Here is a 25,564-nt window from a genome sequence, read left to right as displayed (position 1 = left end):
CGATGATGATTGAAAGCACTGTGGAGTGGAACTGATCAAAGGCAGGGTGATGAATTGAGAGAGAGAGAGGTAGGTGTGGAGAGGAACGATTCCTTCAGAGAATGCCAGCTGCTTTGAGCACAGAGAGTGAGTGTCTTGGTGCTTTTCTCTCCATATATGGTAAAATGATACACAGGGGTTTTTCACTAGGCTGTGAAGGCAGACGCCTGCTTCCACACCACACAGACAGTGGAAAAGGACTCCAGAGTGCACAGACATAAGGATTCCCTGGCTAACCGCACACCCCTTCTCTTCCAGCTGAGCACCCGGTTACCCATTCATAAATGGATGTGATTCTCCATCCCAGCTCCAGAGGCTGCTACTAATTATCTGCCTGTAAGTACACCTCCCTTTCTTTTTTTGCTTTTTTTTTGTCCCAAAAAATCTTTGAACCAATCAATGAACCCTGAGAGGTTTTGCTGTAATTAACAAAGGCTGTGTGCTATGAGGTTGGACGGGACAGAAAAACCCTAAGCATAAGATCAATAGGGAATGGTTGCCCTTTTTTAAAAACTCCAGACAGAGGCTGGTGATAGGGAAGGAGTTATGTGTTACTTCTTTATCTTCAGAGAAATTGCTCTTTTCGGCTTGTGACAAGTTAGCCAAGGGACATCCCCAGCATGTCACTGTGCATTAGAACATTTTTTTCCCCCTGGCAGATGCTGTGCTGAATAAGCCCCAGAGAAGATCAGAAACGGGTGACATCTTGGTTTATTTGTCTTCCTGGAAATATATCCTGTTCCCTACAGGAACAAAGACCCTATTAGATTTCCAGTTCTGCAGAAGCACAGAAAACAAAGAGTGTCTTGCCTGTTTGCATTCTTGTGATCTCTGTATTACACATCAGAAAAATTACAGCATTCACAATTTATCGTATGAGCATGGAACAAAGTTTTTTCCCCATTGACCCTTTGACAGCTATACTATTTTTTCTGTAGTACATGCCGGTACATGATATATGTTACAGTCAACACCCATTTTCATGTTTTGTAAGTTATTTACATATTTACTTCATTGTTAATACAGAATGCTTTATGTCTCTTTCCACCATAGTAGATTATTACCACTGCATTTTCCTTTTTATTCAGAATATCTTTGGATTACTGCCCATGACATTCAAAATCATCTCTGAACACACTTAAAAGAAATTATTATTTGGTTTATCATTCATTATATTTCTTTTATTACCCTCCTTCCCCTGAAGCAAGATAAATTTTGTGCAGAGTTTGAAGGTTTGAAATTCAGTCTATCAAAAGGACTTCATGCTCCATTTAAATCTGGTTAAAAATTTAATCAGTGCATTTACTCCCATTGATTTCAGTTATATATTGTCACAATTTACTTCCGCTAGATTATATTATGGGAATAGAAAAAACTTGCTATAGTACTTTCCTCGTTTGTCTAACACATGGGTTTCAAACTCAATTGCATCATGTGACGTATCGTGATGTTTTTTGCCTTTGGGGAGCTGGGGGTAGGTGTAGCCTGTGTGTGACGCATCCGGCCCACGGGCCACCAGTTTGACAGGCCTGGATTCTAGCATTTACAAGGAGATTTATTTGAATACAAAATTATTATAATATCAATAAATACTTTATAAAGAGATATGCTTTCAAAAATTGCCTTAATATAGTTTGATTATGACTTCTGAACTAAGCTAATTGGCAGACACTATTTAGGGATACTTTCAGATAGAAAGACTGGATTCCCTCCTACAGTTTGAAACTCAACACTGAACTTAGAAAAGAAAAATTGTAGCAGGGTGTCACCAGCAGCCTTAGAAAAATCTGTGCTCCACGCCAAACTCCTGTTGCTGATCGAAACTAGGACTTTCAATTTATTGCATGAGAAGGAAAAGTGCACATTCTAAACATTCCCCAGGTTAAATAGCCCAGTATGAGCTGGCCTGCATTCTACCAGATTGAATAAATCACCACAGACTTATAAAATAACACGCTCCAAAGAAAGTCGGGTGAGGAGTTTTTAAAAGGAGGTGTCTTTTTTCCTGTTGTGTAGAGCTGACAAATCCTTAATATGTTTAGTCATTTTTTTTCCTTTTGGGGGAAGGAAACTAATTGTGTAAAGAGGAAGGAAGAAGAACAAATATGCCTGAGATCTTTCTAGATGTCTCTGGCTAATTTGATGACTGCCAAGACAATAATTCTTTGATATCCTTTAGTGTATTTTTTTTTAATTATTTCTTTTCCAAAAGCTGATTGAGGGATGAGAGAGTTGCCAAACCTCAGACATTAATGGAGCTTTACTTTAACCTGGTTTATGTCATAACGCTGTATTGCTTAAATTGAGATCATTATTTGACAGAGTTCATAGTTCACATTCTCAGCTAATTCTAAGCAAAATACATTATGATTTAGCTGCATAATGCATGAGTCAAATGTCTGTAGGCATATGATTAAGAAATGGAGAGAAATAGAAATCTTGTACTGTAAATGACTGAACGAAATCCTAAAGTGTCTAAAAGAATGATCACATGTTGACATCAGTCTATTGCCAACTATAAACATTTATACTTTCCAAGTTAGTCATACCCTTTTAGTACAATATATTTTTCCAATGGATGATTGTAAAATTTTATACCACTATAAGGGTTGGTTGGTGGCCAAATGTAGGATCAACAATAATTGAAGCAATAATGTCTCAGTAATTCTTTACTGTTGCCTTCTTTCACTTCTTACTTTAAAAATTTGGAGACAGGGGATGGGGGTCAGTAGATGAAAGTGAAATGTGTGTGGAATTTAGTGACACTGGTTGATTACTGACATAATTTACACCCTCAGTAGATTCAAAGTTCTCATTTGATACAGTTTAAACTATGAATGTAGCATAACGCAGTTGTCTTCCAATAAAACTGATTTCCATGTAAAAAAAAGTTGGTTAATATGTAGACAGTCCTGGTAAACCACTTTTTTCTTCTGGTGCAGGTTCAGGGAAAGTGAGATGATTGTTCCAACTGATGGTTATTAACACTTGTGGATTAAAGGTATGTTTTCCGGACTCTTGCCCTTTGTATCTTTGTTGAATGACAAACAATTGTCTGCTGCTAGGAACTTTATAGATATCACTATGAAGACAATAATATTTTTATATCCTTTGAGCTCTTTAAAATTTTTATCTTTTTACCCAAAATGGAAAAGAAGGACATCAGTTGCCACACTAGTCTTATTTATTAGTGTACCATTTCATGGAAATCCTGTAAATTAATGGCTGTTAGTTTTGTTAGTAGTCTGACTGTCCCAGAGGTCCTTCTACAGACAGACTAGTGGACTTCCCTGTGTAGCTGGTTGGCAGTTGTGAGAACAGACTGCTGGACTAGATAGGCCAGGGGTCTGATCCAGCAGCGCTTTGTCATAATACAGTCTGAAGGAGGTGTACAACATGGAGGAGAACAACCATATTTAATCAAGGATCATTAAGGGGCTGCTTTACAAAAAGAGGGACCCTGAACAAAGGATAAACAAAGATTTTGATACAAGGTAGGAAATCCTAGGGATCTGATTTGCTGGCTGGCTGTCAGGTTCAGTGTACCTGTGGTTAGTTCTATTATTAGGTAAATGGACCTTTCAGGAGTGCAGCAGAGCTGGGAAGTCCATTGCAATGGAGATGGAATGTTGAGGTCATCAATTGATATAGGATGGAATGTTGGAGTTTCTTTATGTTGCAATTCACTTGTAAGGGTTGGTCTTGGACTAGGCTGAGGGCAGGTGAGTTGAGGCCAACTATTCTTTGGTGTAGATGAACTTGCATTGGGCTTTGTCTGGGGATAAGGAGGGTTCATTTCAGTCTGATGGGGATTAGGCCAAGAGATTAATTGAATTTGACTTTGGCCATATCCAAAAGACAAAGGAGGAAATTGGTGCAGTCCCCATTTTGTTTCTTAGGTTTATTTTGTCTCCTACAGGCACTGCTGATGTTCTTATGTTCATAAAGCTGAATGCTTGATTTAAAGAAGGACATAGATGTGTCAGGCTTTAGGGAAAAATGCTAGACTGTCCATGAACATATTGGAGCATTTCAATCTATTCTGCTTACTTGAAATATAAATTGGTGTATTAACCATGAATATGAAGTAATAACTATAATCTCCTTCATAATATATAAAATATGGTCTCACATAAACAAGTTTTTATCATCTCCTGTTACTTCAGGACTAAATAGAATATGTGACAGAATGTCTATGTTTTTTGAATATATCACTTTAAAAATATTGTTGGAACAGAGTATTATAAGGTGGACAAATTAATATTTGACTATGATGGCAGTTTATATATTACTTTTCTTCACCACTTATTAGTGCAATGGTTATTAGTTATTATTAATTAAACATTAGGATCTTTTCATTTATATGTAAATTACATATATTGTAAAACATCTTGGATGCCCTTATTTTGGACTAAATATGGAAAACGTATATGTATATTTCAATGTTTTATATATGGAATATGTGTTAATTTATTTATTTATTATTTGTATTTGTCTTTATTATTTTTTACAAATAACTCAGGGCAGCAAACATATCAAATACGTCTTGTTTCTTCTATTTTCCACACAACAATCCTGTGAGGTGGGTCGGGTTGATAAAGAGTGATTGGCCCAAAATTACGGAGCTGCTTCAATGGCTAAGGCAGTTTCAGGCTTTCTAGTCTGGTGCCTTAACCACTAGACTAAACTGGCTCTCAGTTAATGTTTATGCACAAGCTTTTCTTCTCTCTCCCTCTCTCCTTCCCTCCCTTTGCCCCTCTCCTTCTTTCTCTCTCTCTCTTCCCCCCTCTCCCTCTCCCTCCCTCCCTCCCTGCCTCCCTCCTTCTCTCTCCCTCTCCCTGCCTCCCTGCCTCCCTCCCTCTCTCTCCTTCTCCCTCTCTCTCTCCCTCCCTCCCTGCCTCCCTCCCTCCTCCTCCCTGCCTCCCTGCCTCCCTGCCTCCCTCCTCTCTCTCTCCCTCCCTCCTCCCTGCCTCTGCCCCCTCCTTCTTTCTCTTTCTCTCTCTTCCCCCCTCTCCCTCTCCCTCCCTCCCTGCCTCCCTCCCTCCCTCCCTCCCTCTTTCTCTCTCTCTCTCTTCCCCCTGATGTATTCTCATGATTACTTTATGCATGTGAACAAACTTCCTGGGTATCTTACAAATATTAACCACGATAGAAGAAGATTTTCAACAATGACTAGGCAAGTTGCTCCATTGAAGTGGCTTGCTTTGAAGATCATTCTGTATAACAGGCCTAGGAACATTAGAACAGGGGTCTCCAACCTTGGCAACTTTAAGCCTGGCGGACTTCAACTCCCAGAATTCCACAGCCAGCAAAGCAAAGCAATGGCTGGCTGTGGAATTCTGGGAGTTGAAGTCCGCCAGGCTTAAAGTTGCCAAGGTTGGAGACTTCTGCATTAGAAGACCCATCAATGAAATGAAATCTCTGAACCCTTGACAGAAGCAATCCAAGTTGATAGAACGAAAGTGGCTCTTTCCAGTGGTGGGATTCAGCCAGTTCGCACCACTTCGGGAGAACCGGTTGTTAACTTTCTGAGCAGTTTGATGAATTGGTTGTTGGAAGTAATCATTAGAACAGAGAACTGGTTGTTAAATTATTTGAATCCCACCACTGGCTCTTTCCCATTATCTGCAATTAAACAATGGGGTAGAATGATGGGTCATCTGTCTGCAGTTTTTTGAGCCAGCAAGGAAACATTCCAAATGTTTTTTCAGGTTGAATGCAAAATAGTAAATATACAACATTTTTCTTTTTAAAAAAAAAAATTCTGTGGTGAAAGTCAGCAGGACTTCTGTATAGGCTTCCTTATCATGCTTGTGACTGTTCAAAGACCCACAGAGAATGCTTGCAAATATGTGTAGACTTCAAAGGTCTGCTCCATTATCAGGCATGATCAAAACAAGAGGTGGATCTACAAACACTACCTGTACTAGGCTATGTTTATACTGGGAGAAAATCTAACAACATTGCTTAATCACCAAGGTTAATTTTACACAACAGATGCAGAGTTTCTAAAGTTCGGAGACATTTGCAGCAGAGGCTGGTCATGCAATAATGCCATTTAACCTGATATTTGCTCCTGATATTCTTCCTTATGAAAACAAAAATATATGGCTTTCCCAGTTCATCTTGTTTCCCCTACAGGAGGTATGAGTCTTGTGCTCATACTCAAAGCAGAGACGATATTGCAGTTTGTCCATCTGTATTCTGATATGCTATTATATTTTGAAAAGCTACTATCTTTACTGTATCTGTCACACAAAAGGAGCTCTGATGAAGTTCCTATCCTGGGGTTAGCACGCTGTCAATTCACAAGCTCATCTTTTCCTCTCAGAAGATAATAATAATCATATTGAATTTATATGCTTCCCCCTATCAGTGACTTTGGGTAATTTGTAAATCATTCAAAACATTTAAAAACAAAGAAATGACACAAAAAGATAAACAAACAAACCCAACACAACAAAAGAAGCAAAGATGACAGAGAAAGCAAACCCAGAATAGAAGAAAGAAGAAGAAAAGAGGGGTCTATCATCCTCACCAAAGACTTGGTTGAAGAGCCTTGTCTTCAGTAGGGTAGGGACCATTGGAATCTGGGTGGAAACCTGGTTCCAGAGAGCAGGTACAACTACAGAAGGCAGGTCCTGATAGCTAGCATTGCTTAACTGAAGGAACCCAGAGTGTGCCAACTCCTTGACTCAGCCAGGCAAATACTATGGGAGATAGGTGGTCTCTCAGGCTAAAAGGCCTTATGCCAAGTAGGGCTTTATAGGCAGTGACCATCACCTTGAATTGCACCTGGAAGCACACTGGGAACCAGTGCAGCTTGTGAAGCAGAGGTATTACATAGGCGTTCGAAGACATGCACATTACTGCCTATGCTGTTGTATTTGGGACCCATTGAAGCTTTTGGGTTACTGAGATGATCAGGGCATCTGAATGACTCTCCGAAGGGTCGTTTCATATGTCATCCAGAGTAAGGCTCCTAGAAGAAATCATGGAAAATAAATAATCTTCTCCGCCTCTTCATCTTCCTCCTCCTCCTCCCTGCTGATGTTCCACCCTTTTGAACTTAACACTTCTCATCTTTTTGTTGACAGCCTGATCAAATCCTTGATGCCAAAATGACTGAACGTTTTGACTGCCACTATTGCAAGGAGACGCTGTTTGGAAAGAAATACATTTTGAAGGAGGAGAGTCCCTACTGCATCAAGTGCTACGAGAGTTTGTACTCCAACAACTGTGAAGAATGTAAGAAGCCAATTGGCTGTGATTGTAAGGTAGGCTGCCCTGCCTTTGCCCTGGCCTAAGCTTCCTTACTTGTCATTAGGTCTCTCCAAAAGGTTCCTCAAGGATTCTACCCAGGGGTGGGCTGCTGGGGATTCGCGGAGGTTCAGAAGAACCTCTAGCTAAGATTCTGTGCAGTTAGGAGAACCCCCAAATCCCACTCCTGGCTGGCCCCTCCCACCTTGCCCCTCCCAGGAGTCCCCACACAGAGGCTCAGGGACGGTGAAAAACAGGCCTGCTAGAAGTTCAGTAAGTTCAGAAACAGGCCTGGCTTTGGCCTCCAGAGGGCATCCGGAGCCTGGGGAGGCCATTTTTGCCTTCCGGAGGCTTGAGGAAAGCCTCCAGAGCCAGGGAGGGCAAAACGTCTCCCTGCTGTGGTGCAGGAGGCCAACTAGGCCACACCTACTATGGCCACACCTAGCCAGCAACCAGGCAGAGAACCCCTTGCTAAAATTTTTGAAGCCCAGCCCTGATTCTACCCATGTTAAGGGGTGCAAGAAATATGTCCCCCGTGAATGGCTCTGGTTCATTGGGACTTTTCAAAACAGTCAAAGCAGAGTTTCCTTATAACAGCTACTCCAGATGTTGTTTTTCTCTAGTCCTGAGATAAACAATGTTTCTGTTTGACTTTGTTTTTCCTTTTTATGCATTCTGCTTCTTTTCTTATATATATTAAAACAAATACCATGAAAACTAGAGGTGGGTTTCATCAGGTTCTGACCAGTTCTGGAGAACCAGACGCAGAAACTCTGAGTAATTCAGAGAACTGGTAGTCAAAATTCTGACTGGTCCCACCCCCATCTATTCTCTGCCTCCCAAGTCCCAGCTGATCAGGAGGAAATGGGGATTTTGCAGTAATCTTCCCCTGGATTGGGGAGGGAATGGGGATTTTGCAATATCCTTCTTCTGGATTAGGGTGGGAATGGAGATTTTACAATATCCTTTCCCTGCCATGCCCACTAAGCCATGCCATGCCCACCAAGCCACACCCACAGAACCGGTAGTAAAAAAAATTGAAACCCACCACTGATGAAAACTAAGAAGGCCCAGAAGTGCTGTGGATTAAGGGGAACCCATTCAAGCACTGTACTCATCCTACCCTGGGCAAGATGCTTGAATGATTTCCCAATTTAAGGCACAAGGAACAACTTGATTGTGAGGAGGACAGATGTGGGATAAAGGGAAAGAATACAACCCTTTAATAAAAGCAACAAAGACTTATTTGCCCCCATTAATAAAAGTAACCAAGTAACAAATAGGCCTTTTTCCTTCCCTTCTTTTTTATAAAATGTTAAAAATTATATAACTGAAAATCTAAATTGCAAAAATATATTACAGATTGTCCTTGATTTACGACCGTATTTGAGCCTAGAATTATGGTTGTTAATTATTGCAGTCCTTCAGTGAGTCACCATGTGACCAGACCTGATTTTATCAATTTTTTTGCAGTGGTTGTTAAGAAAACAGCATGGCCATTTAAGCAAATGCCACAGTTGTTAAATGGAGCCATTATATCCAATGGGCGCTTTTTGCTGAAAACTGGAAGTAAATGTCAAAATCCAGCTAAAAACAGCAAAAATTGCAGATGTGACCACTGGATGCTGCAAATGTTGATAAAAGTGAGCTGATTGCCAAGTGTCCAAAATAAACTATAATGATTAATTAATTAGTTTAATTTACATTAGACAATCTGGGGGCGCAGCCAGCAGATGCAAAGCCAGAAATAAGAAGAGGTTAGTATGTGGAAATTCCTGAAGCTGACAAACTGTTTCTTCCCAGAATTCCTTTTGAGTAGGATTTTTTTTAAAAATCCCTTGTGCACTTTGTGCATCTTGACATTTCTGAATCCCTTTGCTGGCTCTGTCTTCAAGATATCTCAGAGCAATTAGTTGAACTTTTCAACTCAGACAGAGGGATTGGGGAAGCTTAGTGCTACCTGATCTCTCCTATACTAACAGGCCCTTCTGCAAGAGCAAATAAGTGAGTCATAGAAGATGGTGGGCCCCTTCATCTCTGGGTGAACAACTAAGAAAATATTTGTTAGCGATGGGGGAATATAGGTGAAAAGTGGTGTGTTCACACATGCTTGTTTATGCGTTGACTTAGAAGCTTGATGTCTTAACTACAATGGGAGAGACTGACCAAGCAGAGGTGTGCTATATTGATGGTTATACAGTATTAACCATCCAGTAACTCCCAGAAATGATATACAATAGATCAGTGTTTCTCAAACTTAGCATCCTGAAGATGTGTGGACTTCAGCTCCCAGAATGGCTGGCTGGGGAATTCTGGGAGTTGAACTTCACACATTTTTAAAATGCTAAGTATGAGAAACATTTCAGTAGACAGTACTTTCCAAAATTATTGAAATAATAAGTATGTGAGTTTCTCCTGATGATACATGTCTTGAGTGCCTGGTACATTTTTACTTGTGTGCAGCAGACAAGCTTGGCATATAGGTTTCTCATAATATCTTTTTAATACTCGCTTAATTGCAATTCTAAAGAGGGCCACAGTGGCTCGCTTAAGATGCTGAGCTTGCGCTCCACTGAGGTCGGCAGCTCGGCGGTTTGATTCCCGTGAGGAGGTAAACCACATAGGGACAGGAAAGGAGCCTCCCTGGATTGCCTACTGGCATTCAGGTGTCCCATGAGTAAGATAAAATTCCTCTCACAGAGGCAGCCAGCTGCTTTGGTGATCCCTGGCTAACACGTGCCATACATTAAATAAATAAATAATGCAATTCTAAAATCCCATTCTTGCATTAAACAATAAATCACGTCAAGTTAAACCCCAGTAAAACAGATTTGTATATGCATAGTTCTGCAAAGGTCAGCAGCTGTCGTATTTTATGGTTTGTTTTCCACTCAGTTTAACAGGAATATAAAAAAATTGATGAACACAGGAAGGCATGTTTGACTGAATCTGAAATAAAATACCATGAGAAATAAAACAGAAAAAAGTTTCCAGCAGCCAGTTCTACATAATGTGTTCATTTGATTATTTTATTAATTTGATTATTAGTAAAGTACAAGCCATCTTGTAGAGTAAGGCTCTTTTAATATGGGAATTGGCTTTATTGGAGATGTCAAAGCATTGTTGTTGTTGTTCTTGTTAGTTGCGAAGTCATGTCTGACCCATTGCGACCCCATGGACAATGTTACTCCAGGCCTTCCTGTCCTCTACCATCCTCTGGAGTCCATTTAAGCTCACACCTACTGCTTCAGTGACTCTATCCAACCACCTCATTCTCTGTCGTCCCTTTCTTCTTTTGATCTCAATCTTTCCCAGCATTAGGCTCTTCTCCAGTGAGTCCTTCCTTCTCATTAAGTGGCCAAAGTATTTCAGTTTCATCTTCAGGATCTAGCCTTCTAAAGAGCAGTCAGGGTTGATCTCCTCTAGGACTGACTTGTTTGTTCGCCTTGCAGTCCAAGGGACTCGCAGAAGTCTTCTCCAGAACCAGAGTTTAAAGGCCTCAATCTTTGGTGCTCAGCCTTTCTTATGGTCCAACTGTCAAAGCATATGGTAGCATTTTTCCCCTCTAATCCAGACAACATTTTAGCTTTTAGTTCCAGTACATTCAAAGAATTTCTAACACTTATTAGGTATTTGTGCAAAGAGAAAAACAATTGAGGAGAATATGCTGCATGCCCCATTTTTTCAAATGAACCCCTAACATGCATTAATATACTTTCTATTATTAGGTATGATGCTGATAAATTCCTATCAGTAAATGGACAATTTGTTCAAATTGCTCAGGGTTGTATAGAGTGTAGTTCTTTGTTCGAAAGTCTTCTCTGTAAATATGTCTTTGATATAAAGGTTTGTTTATTATCCCACCTTTATATTATTTGTATAAATAACCCAATGCCGTGAACATAACTATTACTTCTTCTTTTTCCTACTTTTACCCACAACAACCCTGTGAGTTGGACTAAGAGAGAGAAAATCTCCCAAAGTCACCCAGTCAGCTTTCATTCTAAAGCAGAGATGGAACTCACAGTCTTCTGGTTTCTGCCTTGGTGACTTAACCACTAGACCAAAAAGCAATCTCAATATGGATTTTAGGTAAAGAACCCTAAGAGAGAGAGAGAGAGCAAAGAAAATCTTGAAGTTGACATCAAGAGTGAATAAACCTAGCAGCAAACACATGATAACCTGGTCCCAATCTTCTCTGCTCGGCGAGATGCATAGAATTGCATTCACAATGTGTTTGTGTATGTATATAGCCATCTATCTCACAATAGTGACTCTGAACAGCATACAAGGACACAGGATCCAATTTGGGTTGGTCATCAGGACCAGAAGTTTAATCCAGGGGTGAAATGCTCCTGGTTCGGACCGGATTGTGCAATCCGGTAGCGATGGGGGTGAGTAGTTCGGAGAACCGGTAGCAAAAATCCCTGCCCCCCCCCACGCCTCGCTGTTCCTCTTCTTTGTCCCTGAAGCTCTCAGTGGTGATATAGCTGCAAACAGCCTTAAATGACTGCCACAGCACTTCAAAGGGCCGCACTACAGCTGATCAGTGCTATAGGCGGCTAGTAGACCGGTACCTCCCAATAAAAGGCAATTGGTAGATCAGTGCCTCTATTTTTAAAGAAGGTAGACCGGTGCCTCCCAAAAAAAGGCAACTGGTAGATCAATGCTTCTATTTTTAAAGACAGTAGACCAGTGCCTCCCAAGTTTTGTATATGTTATTATTTTTATTATTTATTATTATTGGCCATGCCCATTCAATCACCTGACCACCAAGCCATGCCCACCAATTAAGCCCCACCCACAGAACCAGTAGGGAAAATGTTTAGATTTTACCCCTAGTTTAATCTTCTGAGCTTTCGGACTTGTGCTGGAGCTCATCCTCAAGGAACTTTTCTCTAGCAGAATTGTTGATCAGGGTGTTGATGACCAGCTATTAAGTCATTGGCTGTTGTTTCCTTGTGTTGCCAAGCCCTCAGCTCCTAAGTATTTGATAAGCTGGTGGTAAATCAGCACTCCTGTTGACTAACAGGCTTCAATCACTTCTCTGGCTATTTTTGTGCCTGCTTATCCAACAATCTTGGTGGCTTCAAAACTGAATGTACATCCTTGTTCATTGCAATTGAAGCTACCAATGAGTTTGGGTCTCCTCATCTGACTGTTTGCTTGTGTTATTGCAACCTAGTGGTTATTTTCCACCCCATCTGTCCTACATTGTCACAGAGGCAATCCATGCAGGGGATTCAGTAGATTACATTGGAAGTATTGGAGTCTGATCCTGGTGACCAACCCAGATTGAATCCTACAACATTATCCTGGGGGACATACATTCATCTTCATTCATACAAGGATCCAACTCTGGACAGACTACAAAGATACTGCAAATAGCCCAAGGATAAAATAAGGAAAAATGTCAGTGCATAATATTTTTATGGAAAAAGGGGCAAAAAGGCCATTCATACAGGTTGTGTTTATTAAAAGGATAGCAACAGTGGCTTATTCAAATATTTTTTTTAAATGAATGCTAGCTAACAAACTAGAGGTTAAATTTAGATGGATTCGAATATCATATCTGGTCACATGTTTTCCATTAGTTGTCAATCCTCATAAACAATGCTGTGATCAATTTGTGCCAAGGTTATGGAGTATTTCTTCACGTAAGCTTATGTGGTTTGGGATTTCCACAGGACCTGTCCTACAAGGATCGTCATTGGCATGAAACCTGCTTCCATTGCTTCCAGTGCAAGAACTCTTTGGTGGACAAACCTTTTGCTGCGAAGGAAGAGCACCTCCTGTGTACCGAATGTTACTCAAATGAATACTCCTCCAAGTGTAGTGAGTGCAAAAAGACCATCATGCCAGGTTAGATCTTCTCTGCTCTGGAGACACAAAGGGGTTTTCGTGAAATACTTTCTAAAACCAGAAGAAGATTCTTTTGTAAGATGCTTTATCAAGACTTTTATTTGCCTTCCAATGGTCTGGTAAAGAGGTGGTATTCAACTGGTTCGCACCAGTTTGCGCGAACCATAGGCGGAAATTTGGCCAAGGTCGCCGAACTAGTAGCGATGGCCGGCTAGCCATGCCCCCGAACCGGTCCCCCGGTCGCCGCTCACTCACCCCGCTTGCCATGTTCATCGCCACCATGTTCTTCGCACATGCGCATCCCATTGCCTTGCAAGTCCAATAGAATGTGCATGCGCGAAGAACAAGGCAGCAACGGCAGCAGCTTTTTCCGCAACCTCCGGTACTTTTCGGTGGCCTGTGGCCGGCCGCTGCCTCTTTGAGAGCGGCTTTGTGGTTGCAGCGGGAGGCTTCTTTGCCAGCAGCTAGGGGCCACCGAAAACTCTGGTCAGCTTGCCTTCCAGACTCTGGACCAGCTGCTGCGGAAAGTAAGCAGCCCGAACAAAGAGACGATAGTGGGGGAGGAAGCGGGGCTAGGGCCAGGGCTGCTAAAGGAGAAGAAACAGGGGTGACTGGCGAAGGGCGGGCAAGGGTAGATAGGTGGAAATTCCAAAAAGTTTCCTACTTTTCCTGTGGGCATGGCTAGGTGAGGGGGGGTCATGTGATTGAGTGGGCCTGGGTGTGAGTGACACTCAGTCACATGCCCCCTCACCTAGCCATGCCTACTGAACTGGTAGCAAAAATTTTTGAAACCCACCACTGATCTGGTAGAAATATGTTCTTCAGCCAGCACAGAACATTTTTCATGCAGGGCGGTCAAGCTGATATGAAAGGTGAGTGGGAGCTGCACTGGATGTCTTTTGAAAGGCCAAGAACCACAGTGGTAGGCTGATGCTGCAGAGAAGGCAGAGTTGCAACATATATATTGTAGGTACAATCAGAAGGTTTTTCTGTTTCTTTTTATGGAGTTAGGGTTTCTAACTAGTTCTACATTATCATCCTTTCAGTCTTCCTTAAGCTTCCTTATAAACCAATATTGCCATATTGTTATTACAAAAAAGGATGAATTATGAAGGGCAAAACGATTTTTCATGTTTGTGCATTTTAAAAGGGAATGTCATAGATCCTTTTGTGTACGACTTGAAATGATCTTCCTCGAATAAAAATCAGTTCCTGTCCCCTCAAAAAGAAGCAAAGATCCCAAGATTTTAACAGCTGTGTTTCAACCAACCGTGGTTGGCGACCAACCATGATGCCCTAGCTCCATTGTATGAACTCATTCAATAAATAATCCACTTTGGGGTCAATTAGAAATGCTATTCTACAATGCCCAGGTTTGCCATATCCAGATTGCAATAAAACACACAGCCACTAGGTGGCAGGAAAAAAAAAACCTCATATCTTTTCCTGCCATTTAGTGGCCACTTGTGTTAGCAATATCTGTTGTAGTGTCTGAAGGGCATCAAATTAGGGAAGATTCTTCTTCAGGGGGCTTATTTTTAGTATTTAGTAGTATTTAATACATAGAGAGCCATGGTGGCACAGTGGTTAGAGGGCAGTACTGCAGGCTACTTCTGCTGATCACCGGTTGCCAGCAGTTTGGCAGATTGAATCTCACCAGGCTCAAGGTTGACTCAATCTTCCATCATTCCAAGGTCAGTAAAATGAGAAATCAGATTGTTGGGAGCAATATGCTGACTCTGTAAAGCACTTAGAGAAGGCTGGAAAGCACTGTGAAGCGATATATAAGTCTAAGGGCTATTGCTATTGAGGATCTGAGAAATTAAAGGTGCCATTATTCCTGACTAATTTTTGGCAACCTGTCCAGATTCTTCCCTTTTACTAACTGGAAAATGGAATAGGTAGAAATGAAAGGGGAATCTCTATCTTTTTGGTGCCATAAGAACTTAAAGGGTAGTCCTGGGTTTATTCTTCTCATAGGGACGCGGAAGATGGAATATAAGGGAAGCAGCTGGCATGAGACCTGTTTTATCTGCCATCGGTGCCAACAACCCATTGGAACAAAGAGTTTTATTCCCAAGGACAATCAGAATTTCTGTGTGCCCTGCTATGAGAAGCAGTTTGCTATGCAGTGTGTACAGTGCAAGAAGGTAAAGTTTATTATGCTATGAAATGTTATGCTCCAAAATACATATTTTGTCTGCTTCTCCTCTTTATCCAAGCCAATTGTTCCAGGCTATTATCCTACCATAACTTGCCCTTTCTTTTGTTAAATCTGATACTGAAAGATAAATTGATCTAAAATAAAAGCTTTCTTATCAATGACATAATTGTGGAAGAGGAATTAGACCAGAGGAAGGAACAGGGAGAAAACTCTGCCTTTGCTGTGCTCTTTGTTATTCATTTACAACCACAGTACAGAACAGTATTTCTCAACCTTGGTAACTTTAATTTGGGTGAATTTCAACCCAGAATTCCCTAGCCAGCATGTCTGGCTGGGGAATTCTGGGAGTTAAAGTCCACCACCAGTTTTGGAACTTGAAGTCCACACAGAGACTCAAGAACTGTGAGAAAGAATCTTTCTTGAAGCTTCTTATCTGTTCTTTAATATTTATGTTGCAGTGGCCTGAATTCTGCAGTGAGTGTTTGAATCAGATTAGGAGTTTTTAGTGCATTGTTCACCCTGCTGCTGCAGCTGTGTTCCTGCTTATCTAACCATAATACACACATGTTCTGCAATATCATATCTTCATTATGGTGTCTTTATTTTGCCTTCATCCCCTAAACCTTAAGTTGTCTTGGGCTAGATCAGGGGTGTCAAACTCGATTTCACTGAGGCCCACATCAGAGTTGTGTTTGATCTCAGGGGTGGAGGGCGTGGCCAGAGGGGCATGGCAACCTCAACGGGGATGCCTATGGTGGCCCGAGTACTCTGCCAGCAAAAACGGGTTCCAAGCTCCGTTTTCAGCTTCAATAGCCTCCTAAAAGCCTCTGCCAATGAAAACAGTGCTCGGCTGTGAGTTCCATTTTTGCTGGCAGAGGCACTGCGGGCAGGTCCTTCACTGTCTCCAGGGTGGCCCCGTGGGCCAGATCTAAGCACCCCATGGGTCAGATCCCGCCCACAGGCCTTGAGTTTGACACCTCTGGGCTAGATTATAGTTCAAGTAAGTAGGATTTTCTTCTAATTACTATGCCATCTGAAGTTAGCGTTAGAATATATAAAATCTGTTGAGTTTTGCCATACCTTGTTACAGTGAGAGGAATTCAGATACCTAGGACTGAAAGTCAATGGGGATAGGTGGGGATAAATAACAAGGATGGCAAATTTCTTGCCAGAAGACTTTTTAGGATAACTTAGGAATTGGTACAGAATGATATAGTTTGATAGTAAGGAAAAGACATCACTTTATCTGAGTCAATTGATAAAGATGAAGTCAGATTTGATACTTGAAATCTGGTCTCAGGATGATTATTAAAATGCACAGTTATTGAAGCAGCTTAGAACTTCAAACCACACAACAGCCATGAGCCTTTCCAACTTACTATCTATCCTACATCTACATTATGGTCTTAGGACACTATTACAATATGATCCACAAAGAAAATTAAGTAGAGTTTCAGTGGCAAAACATTTATAGGACACTTTGTGGAAGATCATGTTTCTGTCCAAATTCTACAGATCTATTGCTATTCCAGTATAAAGTCCAGAACATTATTTGATTCTGTTGTTATATAACAGAAGGGTGGAGGATACGAAGTCAGTGCTGATTTTTCTCGTTTACCGCTATTACATTTAATAGAATAATTCAGACTGAGGCATGAATCTACAAATTCTTGAGCCCATTGACCTTCTCATGAAGTTTCAGATTATTTATTGACACCCCCCAAAAACATTGATTATATGAAAATAATTTAAGAAATACTAAATATTGATTGTTTCCTGATTGCTTATTTGTACTCTATGACTATCATTAAGCGTTGTACCTTAGAATTCTTGATAAACGTATCTTTTCTTTTGTGTAGACTGAGAGCATATGCACCAAGACAAATTCCTTGTGTGTCCACTTGGCTAATAAAAAATTCTATTCTATTCTATTCTATTCTATTCTATTCTATTCTATTCTATTCTATTCTATTCTAGTAGAACCATGAATAACAACAACAATGGCTAGCCACATCAAGCTTTGAAGGTCAATACTGATTCCTTTGGAAAAGCTTCTTGGTTTGGGAACTTGGTTTGGGAATAGAAATTATCTTGGGGAGATGATGGAAAATGTAATACATGAATATGTGTATGTTTTGGGAAGAGGGCAGATGTTGCCTTCTTGTGCTTGTAACCTTGAAAATGTCCCTTGAATAGAAACCTATGGATTAGTTGGACATTGGACAATACTTTAATTTAAAATATTAGGAGCTACTGCTCAAGATTTATTTGGTCTTTCTTTCTAAAATATTTGCATTTTATTTAAGTTAAAGAACATAGATGGCACATAGTAAACAAAAAAATGAATTCTTCCCTTTCTCCCCCCCACCCGACTCCTTTTTTAAATAAACAGCCAATCACTACTGGAGGAATTACTTACCGAGAGCAGCCATGGCACAAAGAGTGTTTTGTGTGTACTGGATGCAAAAAACAGCTATCTGGTCAACGTTTCACTTCCCGAGATGAGTTTGCATATTGTCTGAACTGCTTTTGTAGCCTCTATGCCAAGAAGTGTGCAGGGTGCACTAACCCAATAAGTGGTAGGTACTTTGATATTGCCTTCTTTGAAAATAGGAATAATTTCTATTAGTAGTCAATATAAATTGTCATGCAATTTAAAGTTCTGAGCAAAACCATGCTCTACAGTGGTGGTGATAATTTGTAAAAATTGTAGCAATGTTTAATTTAAAAATCTGGTACCTAAAGTTTTAGGCTGGTCTTCAAAGATCTAAATGAGAGGGAAAGTACTTGTTCCAAGAATGTACACAGTCCATCTTTGATATCCACTATATGCCTCTAAGTGCCAGATCCTAGAAGAGTTCAATTTAGGGTTTTTAGCCTTGTCAACTTTAAGGTGTCTGGATTTCAACTCCCAGAATTCTGCACATCTTAAAACTTCCAATGTTGAAAAACAGTGCAGTAATTGTTGGAAGGAAAGCACTGGCATCTGCCTATGAGTATTCCTAAAAGAGGACTGTAACCAGGGTGAAATCCAGCAGGTTCTGATAGGTTCTGGAGAACCGGTAGTGGAAATTTTGAGTAGTTAGGAGAACCGGCAAGTATCACCTTTGGCTGGCCCCAGAGTTGGGTGGGAATGGAGATTTTGCAATATCCTTTCCCCAGGAGTAGGGAGGGAATGGAGATTTTTCAGTAACTTCCCCTGGAGTGGGGTGGGAATGGAGATTTTGCAGTAACCTTCCCCTGCCATGGCCACGAAGACACGCCCACGAAGCCACACCACGCCCATCAAGTCACACCCACAGAACCGATAGTAAAAAAATTTGGATTTCACCACTGACTGTAACCTGAACATTGATGACGAAGCAAGTTTTATAACTCTAAAAGAATTATTTAAAAATACACAATAGACAAATGCAAAAACTAGTGCCTAAATAGCTACTGCCTATCAGCAGAAGAGTCTGAGAATAAGGCATGAGAAAGTCACATGTGATCAATAATTTTGTCAAAAAGTGTAGCCAGAGGTAACACATAGTAAATAAACCCTTAGTTCTATTTCTACTCATTACCCCTTATGGCCAGTACAGTAGATTTTGAGGTCCTGAAGAGTCACTGAAATCATGATTTCAACAATAATGGGATAGGGCTATTGTCATCACTCAGATACCATTATTTACCATTAATACTTGGCATCTTTGGTAACTGGCGGGACCACGATTCCTAGCAGTTTCCTTCTGGTATCTATTTAAGGCTCACAATTGTTTTTATCTAAAGCCTGTTTGGGGCAGTGCAGGAAATTGAAATAATGGCTAGAACTTATCAGAAAACATTGCCATTGATGGGAGGAGAAGGCATGAGAGGAATTACTGTGTCCATGATTCAGTCCAACCACCACAGTGTCCATAAATTCCTCACTGGTCACCTCCTCATTTTAGTTAGTTACAAAAAGAGCATCACATTCAGTCCATTATTATTCGATTGTATTCCAAAGCTTCCCATTTCCTCTGTCAATTTATTTTGCTTCCACTTCCAGTGGTTCTATTCCGAGCAACTTCATTTAATCTGAAAATTATGTTTGGGAATTCCTTATCCACTAAAGATTATTTGGAGAGGTGGGAGGCAGAGAATGGGCTGGGGGAAATACCCCTGAATAGTGTCTATAGTATTGGGGAAAAGGTATTGTATACAATGAATCACACATTCCCATTCTTGTTGCCAGAGAAAGTGTGTGTGTGTGTGTGTGTGTGTGCATGTATATGAGGTTATGGGACAAGGATATGTAACGCTCTTCCAAAAATATCTTAACCCAGCTCTGATGTAGCCCAAATAAGCTGCAGCATCTCAAAACAATTATTTACATTCTGATACAAATGGCTATTTTTGCATTCAAGAGAAAGCATGAAAGCAAAAGTCTATTAAAGATTACCAGAGATGGCCATGTATCTATTTTAACCTTGATTAAATAGGCCAGTTTTATATTCCTTCCTTTTACATCTAATAATCTTAATCTTTAGCAATTTAGAATGCAGCAGACCATGATTTCTTTTCATTTTTGTGTGTCTCCCTTCTCACTAATTTTTTTCCCCAAATTTTAACAAACATCTTTTATAAATGCAGTATAAAAATTAGCCAGGCCACTCTTTTGATTTGCTCTTGATTTGATTTTAATTAATAAGACATTAATCAGTTTTATGACATTTTTTAGTCTGTCATTTGTAGGTCTACTTTCAATTCAGTCTCAGTCTTGTCAAATACAGGTTCTATATCTTTTAGACACAATCTTTCTATAAAGGCAGACAGTATAAACATTAACTTCTGGGTCCACCGTTCAAAAATATTTTATTTATTTATTTATTTATTTTTCACATTTATATACCGCCCTATCTCCCTAGGGACTCAGGGCGGTTCACAGGCAAGTAAAAAGTACAAATAAATACAGACTAAAATAACAATTAAAAAACTTATTCTACATAGCCGAATTATTAAAAACAATATAAATAATAAAACCCATTTAAAACCAGTAAATTTAAAATCTAATCCAGTCCTGCGCAGATGAATAAGTGTGTTTTAAGCTCGCGACGGAAGGTTCGGAGGTCCGGAAGTTGACGAAGTCCTGGAGGGAGTTCGTTCCAGAGGGTGGGAGCCCCCACAGAGAAGGCCCTTCCCCTGGGTGTCGCCAGACAGCACTGCCTAGCTGACGGCACCCTGAGGAGTCCCTCTCTGTGAGAGCGCACGGGTCGGTGAGAGGTATTCGGTAGCAGTAGGCGGTCCCGTAAATAGCCCGGCCCTATGCCATGGAGCGCTTTAAAGATTGTTACCAAAACCTTGAAGCGCACCCGGAAGGCCACAGGTAGCCAGTGCAGTCTGCGCAGGATAGGTGTCACACGGGAGCCACGAGGGGCTCCCTCTATCACCCGCGCAGCCGCGTTCTGGACTAACTGAAGCCTCCGGATGCCCCTCAAGGGGAGCCCCATGTAGAGAGCATTGCAGTAATCCAGACGAGACGTCACGAGGGCGTGAGTGACCGTGCATAAGGCATCCCGGTCTAGAAAGGGGCGCAACTGGCGCACCAGGCGAACCTGGTGGAAAGCTCTCCTGGAGACGGCTGTCAAATGATCTTCAAAAGACAGCCGTCCATCCAGGAGGATGCCCAAGTTGCGCACCCTCTCCATCGGGGCCAATGACTCGCCCCCAACAGTCAGCCGTGGACTCAGCTGACTGTACCGGGATGCTGGCATCCACAGCCACTCTGTCTTGGAGGGATTGAGCTTGAGCCTGTTTCTACCCATCCAGATCTGTACGGCTTCCAAACACCGGGACAGCACTTCGATAGCTTCGTTGGGGTGGCCCGGTGTGGAAAAGTACAGCTGGGTGTCATCAGCGTACAGCTGGTACCTCACACCGAAGCCACTGATGATCTCACCCAGCGGCTTCATATAGATGTTGAACAGAAGGGGCGAGAGAATCGACCCCTGCGGCACCCCACAAGTGAGGCGCCTCGGGGTCGACCTCTGCCCCCCTGTCAACACTGTCTGCGACCGGTCGGAGAGATAGGAGGAGAACCACCGATAAACGGTGCCTCCCACTCCCACTCCCTCCAACCGGCGCAGCAGGATACCATGGTCGATGGTATCAAAAGCCTCTGAGAGGTCTAATAGGACCAGGGCAGAGGAACAACCCCTATCCCTGGCCCTCCAGAGATCATCCACCAACGCGACCAAAGCCATCTCAGTGCTGTAACCGGGCCGGAAACCGGACTGGAACGGGTCTAGATAGACAGTTTCATCCAGGTGCAGGGGAAACTGATATGCCACCATACTCTCTACAACCTTCGCCATGGCGGGTTGGAGACCGGACGATAATTACCTAAAACAGCCGGGTCCAGGGAAGGCTTCTTGAGGAGGGGCCTCACCACCGCCTCTTTCAAGGTAGCCAGAAAGACTCCCTCCAACAAGGAAGCGCTCGTAATCGCCTGGAGCCAGCCTCGTGTCACCTCCTGAGTGGCCAGCACCAACCAGGAGGGGCACGGGTCCAGTAAACACGTGGTGGCATTCAACCTACCCAACAACCTGTCCATGTCCTCGGGAGCCAAATATCCCTTAGTATGTCCAACGTTAAAATATTTTGCTTCATTCTAGAATTGCAAATTGAGTTTAAGTATCCTTTTGCTTTTGATTGTAAACTTTAATTGCTTCTACTTCCTTCAGATGTCCAATTTTTTAAATTGTTTTTTTTAAGTGAAACAAAGGCATTTTCCCATAAGTATTTTTAAAAATAATTAATTCCAAAAGGATTGAAGGAAATGTACCTGGTTCTGTAAAACACGTTGATCCAAATGTTCCTAATAGCTGGAAAGCAGTTAACAAGCAATTTTTAAAAATGTAGTATGGAAGTATGCAAACTAAAAGGTGCCAACCGCAATTTGAGCAAGCTGTCTATCCCCTTGTCTCCCAGAGCTCTAAATCTGGTGCAGGTTGCTGTCATTCATTCTTCTCACAATAAGCAACTCTCTTAGACTCTAAAGCAGGCGTGTCAAACTCAATTTCATTGAGGGCTGCATCAGGGCTGTGGTTGACCTCGGGTGGGGGGGGTGACTGGGGGTGTGTGGCCGACTGGGTGGCCATGTCCAGCTTGACACCACTCCCCAAACAGCTGGCATGTTTCCTCTTCGCATTGGGTAGACTGGGCCAAAGCCACGCGGGCCGGCCCCATACATTTTCCAGGATGGCCCCGTGGGCTGTATCCAACCACATCATGGGCAGGATCTGGCCTGGGGGCCTTTGACACCCCTGCTCTAGAGCAACTATGGACAATCTCAAGTCCTCTAGAGCAGGGGTCTCCAACCTTGACAACTTTAAGACAGCTTTGCTGGCTGAGGTATTCTGGGAGTTAAATCCACAAGTCTTAAAAGTTGCCAAGGTTGGAGACTCCTGATCTAGGAATTATTGAATATCCAGTCTTCTTACTGGCTATTCATTCCAATGCTGTCATTGGCTCTGCTTTTTGGAGCCAACTTCAGTCTGCTATTTCCTCCTTGGAAGTCATGGTCAAACATAACTGGGAGATACTAGGTCAGAAAAGGCGGCTTCATAACCAAAGTTCCAGTTCCAACTACTTCACACTGATGTGCCTCACTTTTTTTTTCATGCCATCTTTTTTCAGGGCTTGGTGGCACCAAGTATATTTCTTTTGAGGAACGGCAATGGCACAATGATTGTTTCAACTGCAAGAAATGTTCCCTATCGTTGGTGGGCCGTGGTTTCCTCACAGAGAGAGATGACATCCTGTGTCCCGAATGTGGGAAAGACATTTAAAAGATGAAAAGCATTTTTGGAAAAAGTTGTATTTACAATTCATGTTTTCTAATATACATAATGATGTGCATGAGTTTTGATCAAAAGTACAGAATTATTTTTTTTCTCTCAGCAATAGTTAACACTACTCTTTTTGGGTGCTAGGCCTCAACATAATATACTTACACAAAGGAAACAGAGCCATGATTGCTGGTCACACCTGCAGTTTTATTGTACATTAGAGCTCATCCTTCAGACCTCAGACTCCCTTCATAGAGCAGATTTGAGAGCATCTACTCAAGTTTGAACAATTAGGTGGTAGAATCTAGCCAACATCCACTGATCTTGAAAAGCTAAGCAAGTTCAGATTTGTTTAATATTTGGATAAGAAACTACTCGAAATTCCAAGGCTACAGATTTGATTGAGAATTTTTAAAAAAATTCTTGAAGGAAAGTAGTGGCAAGCCACTTTGGCATTGAGAAGAAAAGCTCATCTCCATTAAGTCACCAGGAAATTGAATTCATTTGAAAGAAACTTTTTTACTCACATTCACTTGAAAGCAAGTAAAAACATCACTAGAATATATTCCAGATGTTATAGAGCAATTAAAGCAGGGTTTCAAATTGTGCAGAGGTCTTACTGAGCTCAACTGAGATCGGGAATAAAAAGGTTTGGTCTGGATGATGGAGCCTGGCTAACAGGGAGAACTTGTGTAGGCATTATATCTGAGTTTTTTCTCTTTTTAGACTGTAGAAACGTATTGGAGTAGATATAACAGAGAAAAGGTAATTCTTTTTAGATCAGTTATCAAGCAATATTTCTCATTCCTAAATGCAAAACAACCAATACAAAATTTGGATGATTTAGATAATTTTCTTTGTCAGATACAAAGAATAAGATTTTCTGAAGAATTACAGTTGCCACTGTGGTGGAGGAAGAATCAATATTTAAACTTCCCAGTTCACAAATGTATGGATGATAATAATGTAGGTTAATTTAGGTACATATCAGTTATACTATATTTGTGCCATACCTTAAAAATATTGATTAAAGAATGTGATTTTCTTCATCAGCATTCGGAGCTGTTCCCATTTCCAAACACATGAACTTGTTTCCAAATAAATGCCCAAGTTTGGTGGATGCAAATATACAACACATTATTTCAGGATGTTGCAAAATCATTGCACAAAATAAAGTTTTTATTCCTAATAGATTTTTGAAATTTCATTGCACCTTAGGAATTGCAAAGTAATAAATGTATTTCTAGCAAAGTGTTGTATTTTTGTGAATTTGGAAATTTTAATAAATGTTAACCATTAAAGTAAAGCTCGAGTAGACGCCTTCTCTTTAAAAATATGACTCTACATAAAAAGAGGAACTGTTGATTTCTAAAAGAAGCCAATTTTCAGAAACTAATATAAAATCAAAGCATTTTATATTGGATTCACCATTACAAACTGTATCATAAAACATGGGACATAGTTAACTACTTCATATGGAGGTAACAAATTGCCCTAATTTCCTGAAATAGACCGTAATGAAAATTTGCCTTCCATTCTATTTCTTGTGCTGTTGTAGTTGTGATAATGCATATCTATTTGCTGCATTTCTTTATTTGTGTAGATCTTGATCACAACAGCTGTTCGTCTACAAATCTACTCAGTTAATGTTTTACTGAGAAATACTCATCGATAAATAAATGGGATTCTTTGGTAAGTGCATTAAAAATACAGCTGAACGGGAATATTAAGCTTCAACTCTCTGGACGCCAGGTTATTGCACAGGTTAAATCTCTTTCCCAGTTCAGGAAGGGAGAATTTACTTTCCCTTGCCCATGCAATTATGATTGGCAGCGTTGGGGACATGGCCATAATTCAAGGCAACTGGAGATAGATGGATTATAGCATATCTCTGAACCACACTGTTCCAAGACTCCGGTCAGTTGACTAAGAACAAACAGGACAATAAAAACAATACATAAAAACTCCCAAGCATCTTTATAAAAAACCTACCAGAGCAACATTTTCACTGTCAGCTTAAAACAGAGCAGACAATGGCCAGTAAACATTTGTTTCTATGCTTTCATCTTCTGTTCTCGTGTGAGATGGAAATGCAAAACATCCCCTCCCAGAAAGAGAATCTCTTTTCTTTGCCCAAAGTACCATTTTCACATTAGCCACATTGCCCTTTCCTGGCATATCTCAATGCTCAATCTAGAGGAAATTGAAGAAAAAGAAGCATGGTGCATGCCATTTACAACATGATTTTCCGTAACACTGGATCAAAAAGAAAACAATACACATGAAGATGCCCAAATGCAGTGTGGTGGCTACATGAAATTACATTTTTGAGAAAATCACTATTTATTGTCACAACGTATGACCCTTGATAGCTGAGTTTTAGGACAGTACATTTATTTCATAGCAGGAGTTACCAACAATATGTTTG

General features: G+C 41.0%; 1 protein-coding gene across 3 annotated transcripts; it reads left to right on the top strand.

Moving 5' to 3' along the window:
• Positions 1-25,321, top strand: FHL2 (four and a half LIM domains 2). Of its 3 annotated transcripts, none has more exons than XM_058184549.1 (8): positions 1-69; positions 298-375; positions 2,982-3,040; positions 7,137-7,316; positions 12,987-13,161; positions 15,142-15,311; positions 17,718-17,904; positions 22,985-25,321. In XM_058184549.1, the coding sequence occupies exons 3-8, from the start codon at positions 3,014-3,016 to the stop codon at positions 23,134-23,136; spliced, it is 891 nt and encodes a 296-aa protein (XP_058040532.1). In that variant the 5' UTR covers positions 1-69; positions 298-375; positions 2,982-3,013; the 3' UTR covers positions 23,137-25,321. The 3 variants fall into 3 exon arrangements, with proteins under 3 accessions (XP_058040532.1, XP_058040531.1, XP_058040534.1); XM_058184548.1 differs by having other exon boundaries at positions 56-126; XM_058184551.1 differs by lacking the exons at positions 1-69; positions 298-375; positions 2,982-3,040 and having other exon boundaries at positions 7,159-7,287.
• Positions 25,322-25,564: the final 243 nt, after the last annotated feature.

The sequence above is a fragment of the Ahaetulla prasina genome, chromosome 5, assembly GCF_028640845.1.
Source record: "Ahaetulla prasina isolate Xishuangbanna chromosome 5, ASM2864084v1, whole genome shotgun sequence".
Classification (NCBI taxonomy): domain Eukaryota; kingdom Metazoa; phylum Chordata; class Lepidosauria; order Squamata; family Colubridae; genus Ahaetulla; species Ahaetulla prasina.
This window is presented reverse-complemented; position numbering and strand designations above follow the sequence as displayed.

Excerpts from the sequence above, each read along its gene's own strand:
- FHL2 (XM_058184549.1), top strand. The coding sequence starts at position 3,014 with ATGGTTATTAACACTTGTGGATTAAAG. Across the intron at positions 15,312-17,717 it reads AGTGTGTACAGTGCAAGAAG|CCAATCACTACTGGAGGAAT; the intron begins GTAAAGTTTATT and ends TTAAATAAACAG. Across the intron at positions 17,905-22,984 it reads GTGCACTAACCCAATAAGTG|GGCTTGGTGGCACCAAGTAT; the intron begins GTAGGTACTTTG and ends ATCTTTTTTCAG.